At 41.5% G+C, this 15,053-nt stretch overlaps 1 protein-coding gene across 2 annotated transcripts in view; it reads right to left on the reverse strand.

The window, feature by feature from the left end:
• Positions 1 to 65: 65 nt before the first annotated feature.
• MIDEAS (mitotic deacetylase associated SANT domain protein) overlaps positions 66 to 15,053 on the reverse strand; it is a 55,659-nt gene continuing 40,671 nt past the window's right edge. For both annotated transcript variants that reach the window (XM_048306911.1, XM_048306912.1), the window contains exons 6-13: positions 12,795 to 12,937; positions 11,840 to 11,943; positions 10,444 to 10,519; positions 8,816 to 8,904; positions 7,527 to 7,676; positions 7,144 to 7,323; positions 6,547 to 6,746; positions 66 to 5,212 (exon numbers count right to left, since the gene is read on the reverse strand). In XM_048306911.1, the coding sequence (XP_048162868.1) occupies positions 5,002 to 5,212; positions 6,547 to 6,746; positions 7,144 to 7,323; positions 7,527 to 7,676; positions 8,816 to 8,904; positions 10,444 to 10,519; positions 11,840 to 11,943; positions 12,795 to 12,937 (1,153 nt within the window). In that variant the 3' untranslated portion in view covers positions 66 to 5,001. The remainder of the gene's footprint in view (positions 5,213 to 6,546; positions 6,747 to 7,143; positions 7,324 to 7,526; positions 7,677 to 8,815; positions 8,905 to 10,443; positions 10,520 to 11,839; positions 11,944 to 12,794; positions 12,938 to 15,053) is intronic.

Raw genomic sequence — 15,053 nt, forward strand, 5'->3', positions numbered from 1 at the left:
TGCACCACAGCCCGCACAAGCCCCCAGCCACTCCCTCACACCATCAAAAAACTCAGCTAAGAAACTATTTTTTAAACCTCATTTAATAAAAGGTTTTTTAGATATATAGAGGATATTAAGTAAATAAGTTACATAGTACATTACAATCACATCAGCAAGATTTCCTTTAGTGTATTAATATTTTATAAAAAAGCACACAAAAAATAAATTCAGTCCAGTCTATCACAACTGTACAGCAACAGGTAAATATATTTATATATATGTACATTTTAAACATGTAACAGTCTTTTAAAAGGTGCCCTAGGCAGCAGACACACAAAAGGAAGTGTCTGCTCACTTATTAAAATAAAAGTAATATACTTTATTATAAAGCATTTATACAGTAATTACAAAGGCTGACTGCTCCTGTACAGTACACCAAAGCTTTGACTACAAATTTAAAAACAGAACATAAAAAGAATGAACACACAAAAAAGTTTATACCAAATCTGAACTACAAGGGGAAAAATACATGTGGAGAAGCTGCAGGAAACTTTTTTAAAATACACAGTTACATTTCTATAAAAATATATGTTGTCTTCTAATCTGGAGAAGTTAAGGGTTTTTTTAGGCTCAGCTGTCAGTGGAATCTTAGTCTTGGAAAGAAAGATCCTTAGACAGCTTGGGATTCAAAGTTTGTGTCTTCTTAACATATGACACAGGAGAGAAGGAGGGAAAGTAAAGCAGCTGAACGCAAGTGATGAATTTACATAGAAACTCACCCCCACCCCCCAAAATCAAACATGATTGGTAGACTTGCTTCTCTGTTTCTTTAAAGCTTTATAAACTTCCAGACATACAGCAGAAGATAAAGCAAGGAGAAAGTTTGTGTGGGAAAATGCGATCAGAATAAGGTTTCTGGTAAGCACTGGACTAAATGTGCCATTGTATGAAAGCAGACAAGATTCCTATGGCTATCGTCCTTCCTACTCCTATTTCTTTAAAATACAGTATGTATCTGGAGGAACCTTCTAGTCCACTGCCTGAAAGAGAATTAAGAAGTGTGTAACTGCTGAGAATGAGAAACCACATTTGTGGTTAAGGAAACACTTTTTTTGAATGTTGATTTTAATCTAAGATTGCTGTAATGATAAAAATGACCAAACGCCTCAGTTTGATAAATCAGAGAGTATTTTTAGTTAATTTGGACTTTGTCTACAATGGATTTAACAGATGAGTTACCTTTGAGCTTCTGAATTTCTATCTTTGCCCTGCCTTTAAGCAGCTACATCCCTACCTGTTTCTAGCCAGCAAAATTCCATGGTCCTGCACAGCTGAGTGAAATTCTGTAGGCCTTCAACTTACACAGCCAAGTTCTCTCTGATACCATCACCTGTATCAGTAAATGAACAAACATCAAATAAATTAAAATGCAGAGTGGTTCTTGCAGCTAGACTGCAAAACACCTGCAGCTATATCAGATACGCATCACAAGTGCATGCATCTATCTAGTAATTACATACACACAGAGTCTTACAAAACTCAGATGCTATCCCATGCAATCACAAACCTGAAAGACTGAATCTCTCTGTAAAGGGCAGGCAGAAGCACAGGCAGAAGTACATGATCAGGGCACAACGTGACCTGTTGCTGCATCTCTGTGATGCCCTATGCTGGCATCAAGACTCAAGTAGGTAATGGTTTTGAAACAGCCATCTGACTATATGACCACCTGAAGCCTGATCTTGCACTGTAAAAGGCAAGTCTATTAGTACACATTTACAGAATTGCAGTCTATAAATCTTATTTTTGTTCCCATATAAAAGAGCTAAAGCAAAGAGACACCTCGTTCAAACCAGTGACTTTTTACTGCCCGTTTTCTAAATTAGCAGCAAACCCTTACACTAAATGGGGATCAATCAACAGGCCTTTAAACGATGGAAAATAATGAGCATGGAGTTTTAAAACAGACATATCAACAGAACATTGACAAGAATTTTGTTTGTTTGAAGTGGATTTTTTTAAATATTAACTGGAATAACACAAACTTAAATTAACACTGCGCTGCAGTAAAGAGCCTCTCAAGTTATTTTTCCCCCACTAAGAGTAGGACATAACTCATTCCAGATTAGATAAATTCCATTCAAATGCTTTGTCCACAGAATATGGGAGTTGGTTGTTTGGGTTTTGGTTTTGTTCTTTATTTAAAAAACAATTCCCTGCCAACTTTTGCTAGTAGGCAGGATGTAATTCAAATGCAGGATCAATTCCAAACTCCTACCATAAGCCAGTGGGCAGCAGGCTTGGCTTGCCTGTTTGTTTTTTAAGATGACACTTGGAGGAGCTGTTTTCCTTACTACCATGCCAGAAAAGAAGTCTTCTGGTGGCTACTAGCAATTCAAAAATATGCTCAGAAACATTCCAACTTGATGCCACTTACTTGGCACATTTACCTGATTGTGGTCAGCCCTGCTAACCCACAGCTGTTGTAGAGGTTAGCCTCAGAAAAAGCCCTTTCCTGATTTTCTTCCAGTGACAGACTGTGTCCAGGTTTCCTGTTCTCTTCTACCTTATACTACAGCCAGGTGGGAGAGGAACAACCAGTACTGGAATCAGTACATAATATACACAACATTTTTCTGCAAATAAAGAAAATCTCTGATTTGTTCTAATCAGCACCTCAATGGCTTGTCCTTGATGAGAGGAAAAATTATATCAGTTTCCTAAAATAGGGAGAAATCAGTGAAAGATGTGGCCTTTGGAAGACTGTAATGATGCTTGCAGTTGTTGTACCTACTGTCCCTCCAGACACAGTGTGCTAAAGCTTCTGTTGTCTGCAAGGGCCCTACAATAATGGTAGACAAGCATTTTCTCCAATTTATAAAAGAAAAAAAGATAACAATCAACACTGAAACCGTTAATAGGAAGACTGATTTGCTTAAGCTTCTTTTTAAAGAAGCAGCTTTTAGTTCTTTGCAGTTTTTGAATGATTTTAACAGTTCATGATGTGCCATCTGCTTCCACAGCCTGGTTAGTCAATAAGACCCATACACATGGAACATGGAACAGTCATCCAAATGCTGACATAAAACCCAGTTCTGATAGGAATGAAAAATACAATCTTGACAGAAGATTGAACACTTACAGGTGAAAGTGTCAACTTTGCAAAAAGTGCAGTCCTTAATGGTACTCCTCCTGATTTTGCAAGAGTATTAACTCTTTCCGCTATTCAGAAAAAGGATTCTATGCAAAGGCATAGATACATCAAAGCAAACATTGTACAATACAGTCTCCCAAACACGAGAGCGAAGCCATCATAGTTGCATAAAACTACAGGGCAAGAAGAGTGACAGATGACATGCTGGAGGTTAGAGCCTCTTTCCATAGTTAACCAGGAATTTATCTAGCAGCTGGAAGGGTCAAGATTAAAAAAAAAAAAAATCTGCCAATCAGGTACACTCTGTAGTTCACATACAACATCATCTCCTGGATCCTTGCTGGGGAAGGCAGGAGCAATCAGCTCCTTCAGTACAGGTCTGGTCTGACACAGTGCCAGCACCCAAGAAGCTGGGGATCAGTGCTGCTCCTAAGGACTGGATGGAGGGAGGGAACTGGGCAGCTAGGCTACAGGCTGGGACCAGCTGCCCACGAAGCACAAGGGATTCTCTGCATCCTTACAAAAGAATGATAAATGTGGGCTATAAAGATGTACAGAACAATCCTGTGCGAATCTAACATCTGTCACCTGGGCCACTTCTTCTTAACTCTTTCATGAGGAGCTTTTGGTGGCTAGACTTTTTGGGCTACTAGCTTGTGTCAGTTCTGAAAGAAGAATCAGCCTTTCAGCAAAGAGCACTGCTCATACCAGGACAACCCAGCAGGCAGCACTGCCCAGCCCACTGGTGTGCAAATAGGTGACAAGTTGTCTGACAGCACTGACTGTCTGACAGACAATACTGTCTGACAGCAACTATGAGGGAAACGAGGGCCCCGCCATAAAAGCTTGATGATGGCAATTTCAAGGAGTAAATGAGGGCTGCTACAGGACAGAAGAGGATATTGAGAGGTAAAAACGTTCACAGAGGGATCACTGCTGGAGATGAGTCCATTCCTCCCATTTCTGAGGTGCACACAATCCCGCACACAAGAAGATCTGGGTTCATTTTCACTAAACAAACTTGCTCCCATTTATGCAAATTCAAATCCAGCAGTTTTCATTTCAAATTGCACTTGTGAAGCCCAGACTTCTTTAAGTTAATCAAAGGCTGACTATTTTGTCTTCCAAGATGAGACAACCTGCAAAGCCTGTGGCTACTCTAATCCCACAGGATATTTTTATATTCATTGCTACATTCTTAATGCCATAAGATAAATGACCTTAGGCTTCCATTTGAAAAATAAACTTCCTCTCAAAAGGAAGAAGACTGTCTTGCTCATCCCACTTTTCATTTTTGTGAAACAGAGGTCAAAAGTGCACACCATCTTTCCACAAAACTTGTTGTCTGCCTGAATAACTGCTCAGAAAGAAAGGCAGGAAAGCATAAAAAGAAGAAGAACTTGCTGAGAAAGGAAACAACTAGAAATCACAAGTGTCACAGTAACTGGATACACTTAGCTCAGAGCAGAGCTTCATTTTCTTGCTCCAGTCTGGAAACCTTTATATCCAAGAGTCCCACTACCATGATTCCTGACAAGAACAAAAAGAAAGGTCTGACTGACCTGAGAGAACTTACTTCCACTGCAGGTGACATTGTTCTATTATGTACCTCGGATATCATTATAAATAGAATAGAAATCTTATTAGTCTTAAAAAAAAAATCCAAGTTTAAACAAATCTTGTTATCCACCGTTCTGGCTTGGTCAGTACTGGCAAGGTGAAGTGGAACATGTGACATGAGGAAATGGCAGCACTGAAACCGAGACCTGATGGTTCAGGTAAGAAAAGTGCAAGCAAAAAAACGTGAGACCGCCAAGAGGGAGGTTGGGTCCAGCCTTGCTACTCCCTCCACTTCTGGTCTGCTGCTATATTTCTCCGTCCTCATCTGAGCTGGCGCTGCTGCTCCCGCTGCTGCTGCTCCCACTGTCACTGCTCTCTTCCTGCTGGGCCTGGCTGCGGGCTGCTGCTGCCGCCGCTGCTGCCTCCTTCTCTTGCTGCTTCAGCGCCGCCGCCTTCTTCTCCTGCTCTGCATGGCTCTTCATGTGAGCACTGCGGCTCTTCACCTTGTAGAACACCCTGAGGAAGGCACACATGTACATTAGCACTGGCCCCTCCTATGGCCTCCTTCATCACTTCTCCAAAAGAGCTTCTGCTGCTCCAGCCTCGAGTTCGTGAGCTTCAGCTCCAGAACTCCCGCTGGCTCTGAGATAGAGCACCTACAGCAAACACCACTCGGTGTGTGGCAGCACAAGGTGCAATGCTAGCAGGAGATCCTGAGCACCCTCAAACCACTTGCTGTATTTCTTACTGTGGCCATTTCTCATTCAGCTCTGAATTCAGAGGGGCAGTATCTGAATTATGCACATGCTGCTTAACACAACGGGGCCCTAGTTTTCAGGTGTACCCCTGTGCTGCAACAGTACCATAAGCATGGAGGCAAATGACAGCCCAATGCCACTCCGGAGCCTTGTCCACACAGCTTGAAATGCTTGAGCTTTTTCCTTCTGACTTCACATTTCTGTGATCTATTCCTCCATCTTCCACCATTAACTATTTGGACTTTGCATCAAATGGCACAAGTGAAGTTCAGACACCATTAAGAATCCTTGTCTGCTTGTCCTGTGTCAGAGGCCAAGACCAAATCCTAACTGCCTGACCTCTCACAGCACTGCCCTTTCCAATGCCACATGCTCCCCATGGGCAGAGACAGGGTGCCTTCAGCAAAGTTCCAGCATCACAGGAATCTGTCACATCCCTGGTGATGTAACTGGACACAGATTGCATGTTTTTGCCATCCCCCAGCTCAGTATCTTTTTAAATAAAGGGATAACCAGTGGTATTACAAGACTGTTGTTTTAAGAGTAAGCAACTTATGTAGGGAACTGAATTTTCTTGACAGTTATTATTCTGTTGGCAACACACCTACAAAAACTACTAAAGCTGTGTGAGGAAATACAAATATATTTGACATCCACCAAAGACAGCTGCAAATGTAACCAGGGGAACTATGTACCTACTGGCATAATAGCTGCTGCTATAACCATGCTAGTGTCTCGTGTTTCTACACCACTGTTCTTAAGTCTACACCACGTTCTTAATATGTGATCTAGCAAATACGTAGAAACTTCTCGTTACAAAAATGTAAGCATTACAGAGGGCCAATACAGCAGCTGCTTGAACGTGCAGCTTAACACCAAATACTGTACACAGTTGAAATGCAGGTGGTGTCTCATGCCATTTGAGGAAAAACAACCCTTAATTTGCAAGTATTAGTGGGGCAATGTCATTAAAATTATTGCCAATGTCTACGGCCTAAATAGAAAGACTGAAAGCTCATTTGAGAAAAAGCTTCTACAGGAGATGCCCTACTGTGATTCTGTGACTGTTGCTGGAAGCAGAGTTGGTCTTACCTGCCGCATTTTTTACATGGAAATGTGTTTTCTGTGTTTTGTGTTTTACTGGTAGCATCTGATTTTATCTTCTGTTTCCTCTTCTTTCTCTGCACTGGAGCAGTAATAGGCTTTCGAGGCTTCACTGTTGTCTCCCTTGGCTTCCTCCCAATTCTGCTCATGACAGTTGCCTCTTGATGCCTCATATTGGTGTCATTGGCCTTTGCAAAGAGGAGAGGAGTTGAGGCAAAGTGACACTTAAACCCAGCATCAGAAGGAAGACAGTGGCTGAGCTCCAGTGCTTCACTTATTCCAGACAAAGGTTTTATTTAATGAGAAAGTCTTCAGGCTATTTTAAGGACATTTCTCATCATGGCCCTCTGTGTGCACCAGCCACAAAGAATACATTGCATTTTTCCACCTTACACATCCCAGTTCTCCCATGACAGCACACAGTCTGGTTGATAGTAACACTCTGAGCTACCTCAGCTCAATCTCTTGCTCCAGAAAAAGTTAGAGATGGAAACTTTTTGCATCTGGAACTGCCCACCTGTTTTCTAAACTATTTGCAGAGTGAAGGTGGCATAGAAAGCACAGCATGCACAATGCACCACTTACTATTACACCATCTTGTAGTGTCTGTTCATCTTTCAGAGCATCTGCGCTCCTCTTTCTGTTATCCAACCCTTCCTCTGCCTCCTCTTCTTCCTCCTCTTCCTCCTCCTCCTCCACATGCCCCTGTTCCTCACTGAAGATGTCCCTTCTGAGAGGAAGAACACGTGCAAACCTATGGGAACTCTTCACCAGAAGATAAAGGAATTGTTAATTTTGATGTCTGTAAGTAAATGTCATTATGTGACACAGGACACAAGTTTGTGAGTCTGGACTCCTGTGGAGAAGCCAGATTGCTTGTGCTTTTGATATTACCAGTAAATGAGACAGCACACAAGACTTCAAACCACAGCCCAAAAGAGGTGAGAGAAATTTAGGAAATTACTTACCTTTATGTCAACTTCAGCTTCATCTTTCATAGATCTCTCATTAGCACCATCAATGTCCCCAAAGATTAAGGTCCCATTCCGACCAATTTTCACCTGTTTCTTGTATGTGTAGTAGAATTCCACACACTGAGCCACTGTTTTGGTTTTTATCTGTTGTTTAAAAAACATGAAAGTCCAATGGATTACATGATTTTAAGACGACTTATAATTACTAGGAGTGCAATAAATACACTTTGTGTTTTCTTTCCTTAGGAGTCTCCACTCCACCACAGCTGCTGTTCAGGTCTCCTTTTCTGTGTCATATTTGCCTGTCTGACTCATCCCACAGCCCATCCCCTATTCCCATTGTTATTCACTGAGAACTACAGGACAAACTTTCCAAAGAAAAGCTGGTTAATGTAAAAGTGACAGAACCTGGACCTTTGTAAGCTTACTGCACCTCTTAGCCTCTGAAATGTTCCAATTGAGCTATCAGGCTTGACAGCAGCCTCTCAGTTTTACGGGGGAGCTTTATTTTCCAGCAGCCCTTCAGAGAAGACCAGACCAGAATACTGACCCAAAAATGGAAGTGAAGGTTTGCAGCCCTTTCCTGTTTTGGCCATGTGCATTTCATAGGCATATGATGGTAGACAATTATCAGCACAGACTTGTGACCATCTACGTATTCTGTATCAGTGATTTTTCTGAGAGTTTTGGAATATATTCTTAGCTTCTGAGCTTTTGCAACTTAAATGCTCTGGGGGAATTTATTCAGTAAATATGTATGCAGCTCCTGATTTTGCACTCTCCTTCCGTGATTTCCCCCTTGCTGACATGCCATACCTCATCAAAATATGGGAGTGATCATTTTTACTATCATTGTCACAAAACTGGAAAGAGAGAGCTAAAGGATGCATCATTCACATATCCCTCTTTGCTCCTCTCCATCAGTGGCAAAGATGTGTTTCTTTATAGTTTTATCAGCAAGCCATCTAAGCCAAACACTACCAGTGCTCTATAAATGTGCTCTGCAGAGGAGATCTCTGCAGCATGGACTAATGAAAGTAAGGCAGTTTAAGTACCAGGGCTAAGTAAACAAGAACAGCAAAAAAACCATTATTGTTCTAGCTTTCTGTTGAGATTTTATGCTGTGCTAGATGCTGACATTTCTCTGAAATCTTTTGAGTGCAGGACCTAATGCTTAAAACTGAGGTTTCAGAAAAATCAGGATTGAACTTTCTGTATTAAATGTTCAACAAACATGTAAAAATGTATCACTGCTGTAATGAAAAAAAAAAAAAGTAACTTACAAGCTTTTGGACCAAGAAAAAGTCTTTCTTGTAGATTGCAATGCCTTTGTTGAATAGCTTTTTTTCAGCAACTTTCCACTTGTCTGATCCTGTAGGTAAAAATAAGTTGTAAGGAAGCCCATACAATTTCAAATGTTTTCTCTTCTATGTACATTTTCTTCATGTTCATCTTAAATAAGACCAGTACACACTTGTAAGGGTGCAGTCTCTCCTCGAACCTACTACAGCAAAACTGCAGACTGCTGTTAACTCCTCCCTTACTGCTCCACCTCAGCTCTCCTCTCAACACTTCCTTTGTGTTAGATCTAGTGCTCATCACCACAGGTTAACTCAGCTCAGCTTGCAAAAACCACTCAATTAGATGAACTAAGATGTTGCCCAAGCAAGGTGAAGTGACACACTTTGTGGTGGCCCAGTCATAAGATTTTATAGTAGGGAAATGGTGGGGCAAGAGAACAGGATTGCTCTTTCAGCAGCAATCTGTACTTGAAGATTTACTACGTCTCCAGTATTCCTCAAATATTCTTTGCCTCTAATAATAAACACATTTCTGAATCCCCTCCTTCCTCATAGATGGTATTCAAGTAATATTTGCCAATAACTACAGTAGGCATGTGTAGTAATGAAGAGATGTAATTTGTATGCTTTGTGGCACCAGCTATTAGATGTCTCGCTACTGCTTTACATCAGGTCTTTCAGGTGGCTTGGGTCACCCTAGATCACTGAAGTCAGTGTCACATGGCTGACTATTTTCTAATTAGCTGCAAGACTAATAAATTTTGAAGAAACACTGACAGGTACCCATAGCTGGCTGAGGCTTCTTCAGCAAGCTTGGAAACTATTCCCCATAAAACCCCTGCTTAACTCCACCCTGGAAAATCATGCCAGAGAGGCTGTGATTCTAAGGCTACCACAGTCTTTCTTGTACATACTGGCTATCCTTCTGCATTCTCTGTGGCTTAGTGCCAAGGGACTGCCTTCCCTTTTCCCTATAAAGGAAATCAGAACTCATGCATATGCCAATACACATGCACATGTTCAGGAGGACGCAGTGTTTCTTACGTTTTAAGTCTCATAATTTGCACAAGCAAAATTTCTGGCAAGCCATCACTTGAGTTATGAGAGAGGACTGGCCTTTTAATCTTCTTGTAATGTAACAGAGTGATGCCTTAGGTTTTAACTTTTATATTTTTCAAATTCTGTACTGCTTAGTGTGTAACTCTGAAGTTTCTTGTAGCCTGTTAATTTCTGCTCTCTCATGCTAGGTAGACATAACAAAGCCTCTCCAGGCCTGCTCTCCAAGGAAAAAGTATAAACCAAAGAGCCTCTAAGGGGGGCAAGTGAGGGGAATTACACCATTAAACTGAAGCTTTAACTGGAGAATCAACCCTGATATACAAATGAACCAAACCTATAAAGGTGTGAAGAACTTGTAACCTGGGGTTCGTCTTGGGGTCCATCTTGGCAACAGCCTCTGGCTCCCCAGGGGTACCTTTGAAGGCCTTTCAAATAAATACCTACCTTTATTCCCTTACTCCTGTCTGGTCTCTGTTTCTAGGAGGCCTCTTAAGGCATCAAGAGTACCCCAAAAAATCAGAAAAGGATAGAAAAATTCCTAGTTAACAAACCTGTGTAGTGATAATCTGCCAAAGGGTGGGTAGGTGGTCGCACTGGATTCTTCAACAGCAGTTTGGTCAGAGCTCCCTTAGATAAACACAAGTAAAATAATTAATTTAATGTTTGGGGTATTAAAAACAAAGATCAGGCAATTGTTAATCCTCTCCTTTCTGTGGCAAGCTAACAGAAAAGAACCAGAGCACAGTTTACCACTTGGGACAACTTTCAAAATCACATTCTTGACTATCCACCTAATCTTGGGTACCACAGGCAAGTGGTACATTCTGGGCACCTCTTCATATCTGTGAATTGACACAACCACCAGGGTATTGGGAGAGAGCCAATTCCATAGACAGAGACCTTGCATCACATTAACCAAAGGCCTATTACACACACATCCAAAAATGCTGCGCCCTAAATGATACCTGTCTTACACATTGCAGTCACTGCAATCTGATCTCACTTGACTAAGCAATATTTCAAAATAAAACAGCAGTCATGTGACTGAAAGATTATACACACAAAAACCCCACCTCTCAAGCTACTTTTTAGTTTTCATATAAACCAGAAACGTTTTCAAATTTTGTAGGAAGGAGACAATGGAATCATACTGCCAATGGCAGTTTAAACCACCTGAACAATGAGCTCCTGCTGCCAGAGGCAGTCCTGCTCCTCCCTAATGCCAACAACAGCATTCACAACGATGGGCTGGCAGAAACCTAACACGTACACACAAAAACTTTCTGTTTGATCTCTTCTCCAATGCAAGTCCATGCAGTCTCACAAGTGTCAGTGCCAGGAGATGGGAAACAAGCAGCCAGACAAAAGTGTGAGATACTCCTGACCACAGGACTGATTTATGCCAGTTTAAATCTGTCACAGAACTATAAAAGGATGACAAAGCTTTGCTCTTTGCTCACGGGTGTGAAAGGGCAATAATGGAAGTGTATCATGTCTTACAATACTGACATAAAATTAGCAGCACAGTTGTTCTATAGACAGAGACCAGAGAAGTCAAATGGATCTACCAAAACAAAGAGGTACAAGACACTGCACTCTTGACTCAGCCTTCAACCCTAGCCTCTTATTTTGCCTTTCAACATGGTAATCTTCCCAGAAGACAACACCTAAGATTCATTTAGCAGACTTGGCTCACTTGCCCTGATAGACTGTCAGCGTGTCTGTTAAAAAGCCAAACATGTCCAAGTTGGAAATATAAAAGATAGCAAGAGCATATGGCACTGTACATCGGTGAGAACCCACTTTAGGGACATACAAGGGACACCAAACAATGGGAACCAGATGCATTGAAAGGAAAGTGCAAGGCTCTCCTCTCAGGAATGAGAGGTTACCTGACCTTCCTTAACATCTCTGACCACACTGAGGTGAACAGCCGGGCAGACTCACCAGAATGCTTCCCTTTTCTTCATGTAAGAAATGCAATGCCAGCTCCTGGTTGGTTCCAGCCCCAGGAAAAATGCTTGAACAGGCAGCAGATAGCAGGTTTTCCACTGTTTCCACAGGGATACCAAAAAAATTCAGAAAAGAAGATTAAAATGAAGTTTCCTACAGGATTTGCATGATTAATTACTCTTTTGAAGGAGAACTAGACATAACAGAAAGTAGAACTCAGAGAAGCTGAATGTCCTTGCAAATTGATATGGGTCAAATTTGGACCCCATTATTCATTAGACTGCAAGGTCATACAGCACTATTTACACATGGAGTTTCTTGCAAACCTCCTCCCTCCTATAATGTCTTCCCACCTCCCTTCACCTCAGACATTTCTTGAATCCGCCCTTATACTGTGAATTTCCATTTCACAAGACCCTTTTTTCTCTCTCACTAGAAATATTTCTTCCAAGCTTGCCCACCTCCTCTCCCCTTCAGGATTTATACAGGCCACAACCCATGTGCAACAAAAGCAGACAGCTTCCCAAGTCTGCTACCAGCCGCCACAACTCCTGCTTCCTCATCCTGACCTCTGTCTACAACTTGATTTTTTCAAAATACTATTAAGTCTAGAACTTCCCTCAAAAACAAAGGATTTGAGTGTATGTGGCTTTCAAATGTTAACAAAACCAAGGAAGCTTCACTGAGCAAAAGGCTGCTCTTGGCCTGATAGAAACAATGGTCCCAGTTTTCTCACAATTAAAAGAACCAATCCTACCAACCTCTCCCTGCCCCATGCATGCAATCCAATAAACAAGTTTTGCTCCTAAAACTGTTTTCAAGACCACTCAAACACGTCACTTGACTGGCAGCTCGAAAAGATTTTAAATTATGCCTACAGTAGATATGTGGTTACCCCTACAATCACTGTGACAACTCTGTCCTATTTACCAGCCTTCCACCTTCTTACCATTCTCTTGGGTGACTTTGTTGGTTTCCAAGTCACCCCATGGCTGCCACACCAGCTCTGCTTTATGTTCATCAGCTTCTGCCAGAGCTCTGTCTTGGAGTGATGGGATTTCTGCTTGAAAGCGAGTTCCTACATTTATTCGCCTGCAGAGAAGGAAAAACATTACAGTCAGGCCCTCTTTACAATATCCAGGAAGTCTCCATCTCTGCTAGAAACACTAATGAAGAAACAAATGAAGAAACAATTGCAGCAGGCTCTTGCATATAACACCAACAGTGCTGTAGGTTACATAAATAACTCAGAAGTTGAGAGGTTTTACATCCATTACCAGCTTCCATTGTTTTATCAGCATAGGTTGAAACTGTATTTAAATTAGCATCTCCTAATAGCTGCTCAAAGAACAGTTATTAGCTTCCAAAAATCATCACTTTTTGAGAGGCTCTCATACAGGGTCCTCTTAAGGCAAGCTTGCTCCTCAGACATAAGATAGGTGAGCTTGTTTTAGTATTAGCATTTTGTCAGCCAACAACTGAACCAGAGTCTCCAAAAGTCCTTTTCAACCTAAACATTGGCATCTGGTCCAACTCCCCATTCAAAGCAGGATCAAAATTTGGTCCTTTATGATCTTGATACAAGCTGGTGTCTTCTAGGTACTCTTCCTAACAACTGAAACCAAAAATATAAAACAATGAAACCTGTATTGCTCCTTTTGTACCAAACCCAAATCCCATCCTTTTAGCAGCAATGTTGTACTTTTACATCTGAATTAGCAGACACATTTTTCACTACAAGCAACCCACAGAGCACTACACTTGCTTTAAGTCAAGTGACCATCCGCAGAGATTCTACTCTGTACTAGGAAACGTGGCTGTGTGCACAGAGATGGGTAAGAACCCCCACTGAAAGACTGTTCTGCTATATACTTAATGCAAAAGTGTTCCTCATGCAGATGTCAGTCAACTAGCACCACACTGGTAGCTCTTGACATACTAAAGTATAGAGAAAGAAGCTCTTCTTCGGAGAGAGCAGATCAGGCAATGCCCATGAGATGATAAAATTCTGGAGTTGCTTCACTAGAAAAAAGTAGAACTCCCTGCCCAGGGCAAGATTAGCTATAATTCTCAAGTCTTGGCTTGGTGCCCCCCACCCCACTCCCCCCCCTCCCCCCCAATTACCAGAGAAAAAGCATGATCTAGTGCAATAAGGAATAATAACAAAAACTTCTGAGAAATGCCAACCTCCAGACTTTTCTTGTCCTCTGAAATGACACACATGTGTCTATTATGAAAAGGAGTTTGGAAGAGGTGTGGGGAGGCCTTGAAACAATACACAACCTGCACAAAAATCCAGTGAGATACTAGCAAGTGTTTCAATAGGGTGTTTTGAAGTCCTAAGAGGCTGTGGTATCAAGGGGAAGAAATGGGTATGGAAGGAGAAGGGAACACCCTAATTCCCTCTTTTACACCCAATTCCTTATTTTGATATTGTCATGAAGCACCTGCATCATAAGATGTCATGTGTTGGAAAAGCCCGTGTTCAAAAAAATGACTGACTTCAACACATACAGAGATTTTGCAAACCATTTCTTTTGCATCTATAGCAGATCCAGATCTACTTAAGGGGAACAGTTTACAGTTCATGTGTAAACAAAGTGATGCAGAAGTTAACTACCCTATACACTTGTTCTAATTTCATCACCCATTCAGCAGCAGCTCCACACAAGTGGGGTGGGATTCTTTTTGGATTCCTTCCTTCACAATCTGCTAGATGCACAGACTGGTGCTAACTTCCTCTCAGTAGGTGATGGCAAGATGACATCAAGCATGATAGATGTAGGCAGGGAAGTTTTAGGCAGGTCTGCCATATACTATCTGTCTTTTTCCCCAAAACTACTATTTCCAACACCTGTTGAAGGTAAAGCAATAGGGACATTACACGTCTCAAATCACAGCCACGGGCAGGGAAGAATTAAAGCAGTTGAAAATGTCGCATCTCAGATGCCCCTTGTTGTAACTGTTTCCATTCTGCTTCTCAAAAGTAATTTTGTTTCAATGCACTAAGGTGGAACATGCATGAAGAACAAAGAACCCCAAGAAAACACTGTCTGTTTGTAACGCTGTATAGTTTTCAATTTTTCCTTTACTTGTCCTCTTCATCTTGGACAGAAAAAGCACAATCCAGACTAAAAATGAAAAGCAAGAGATTTCATGCAAGACTGAGAAGACCTTGCTAAAAAAGGCAAAGCAAAACAACCACCCT

The sequence above is a fragment of the Corvus hawaiiensis genome, chromosome 6 (genome assembly GCF_020740725.1).
Source record: "Corvus hawaiiensis isolate bCorHaw1 chromosome 6, bCorHaw1.pri.cur, whole genome shotgun sequence".
NCBI classification, from domain to species: Eukaryota; Metazoa; Chordata; class Aves; order Passeriformes; family Corvidae; genus Corvus; species Corvus hawaiiensis.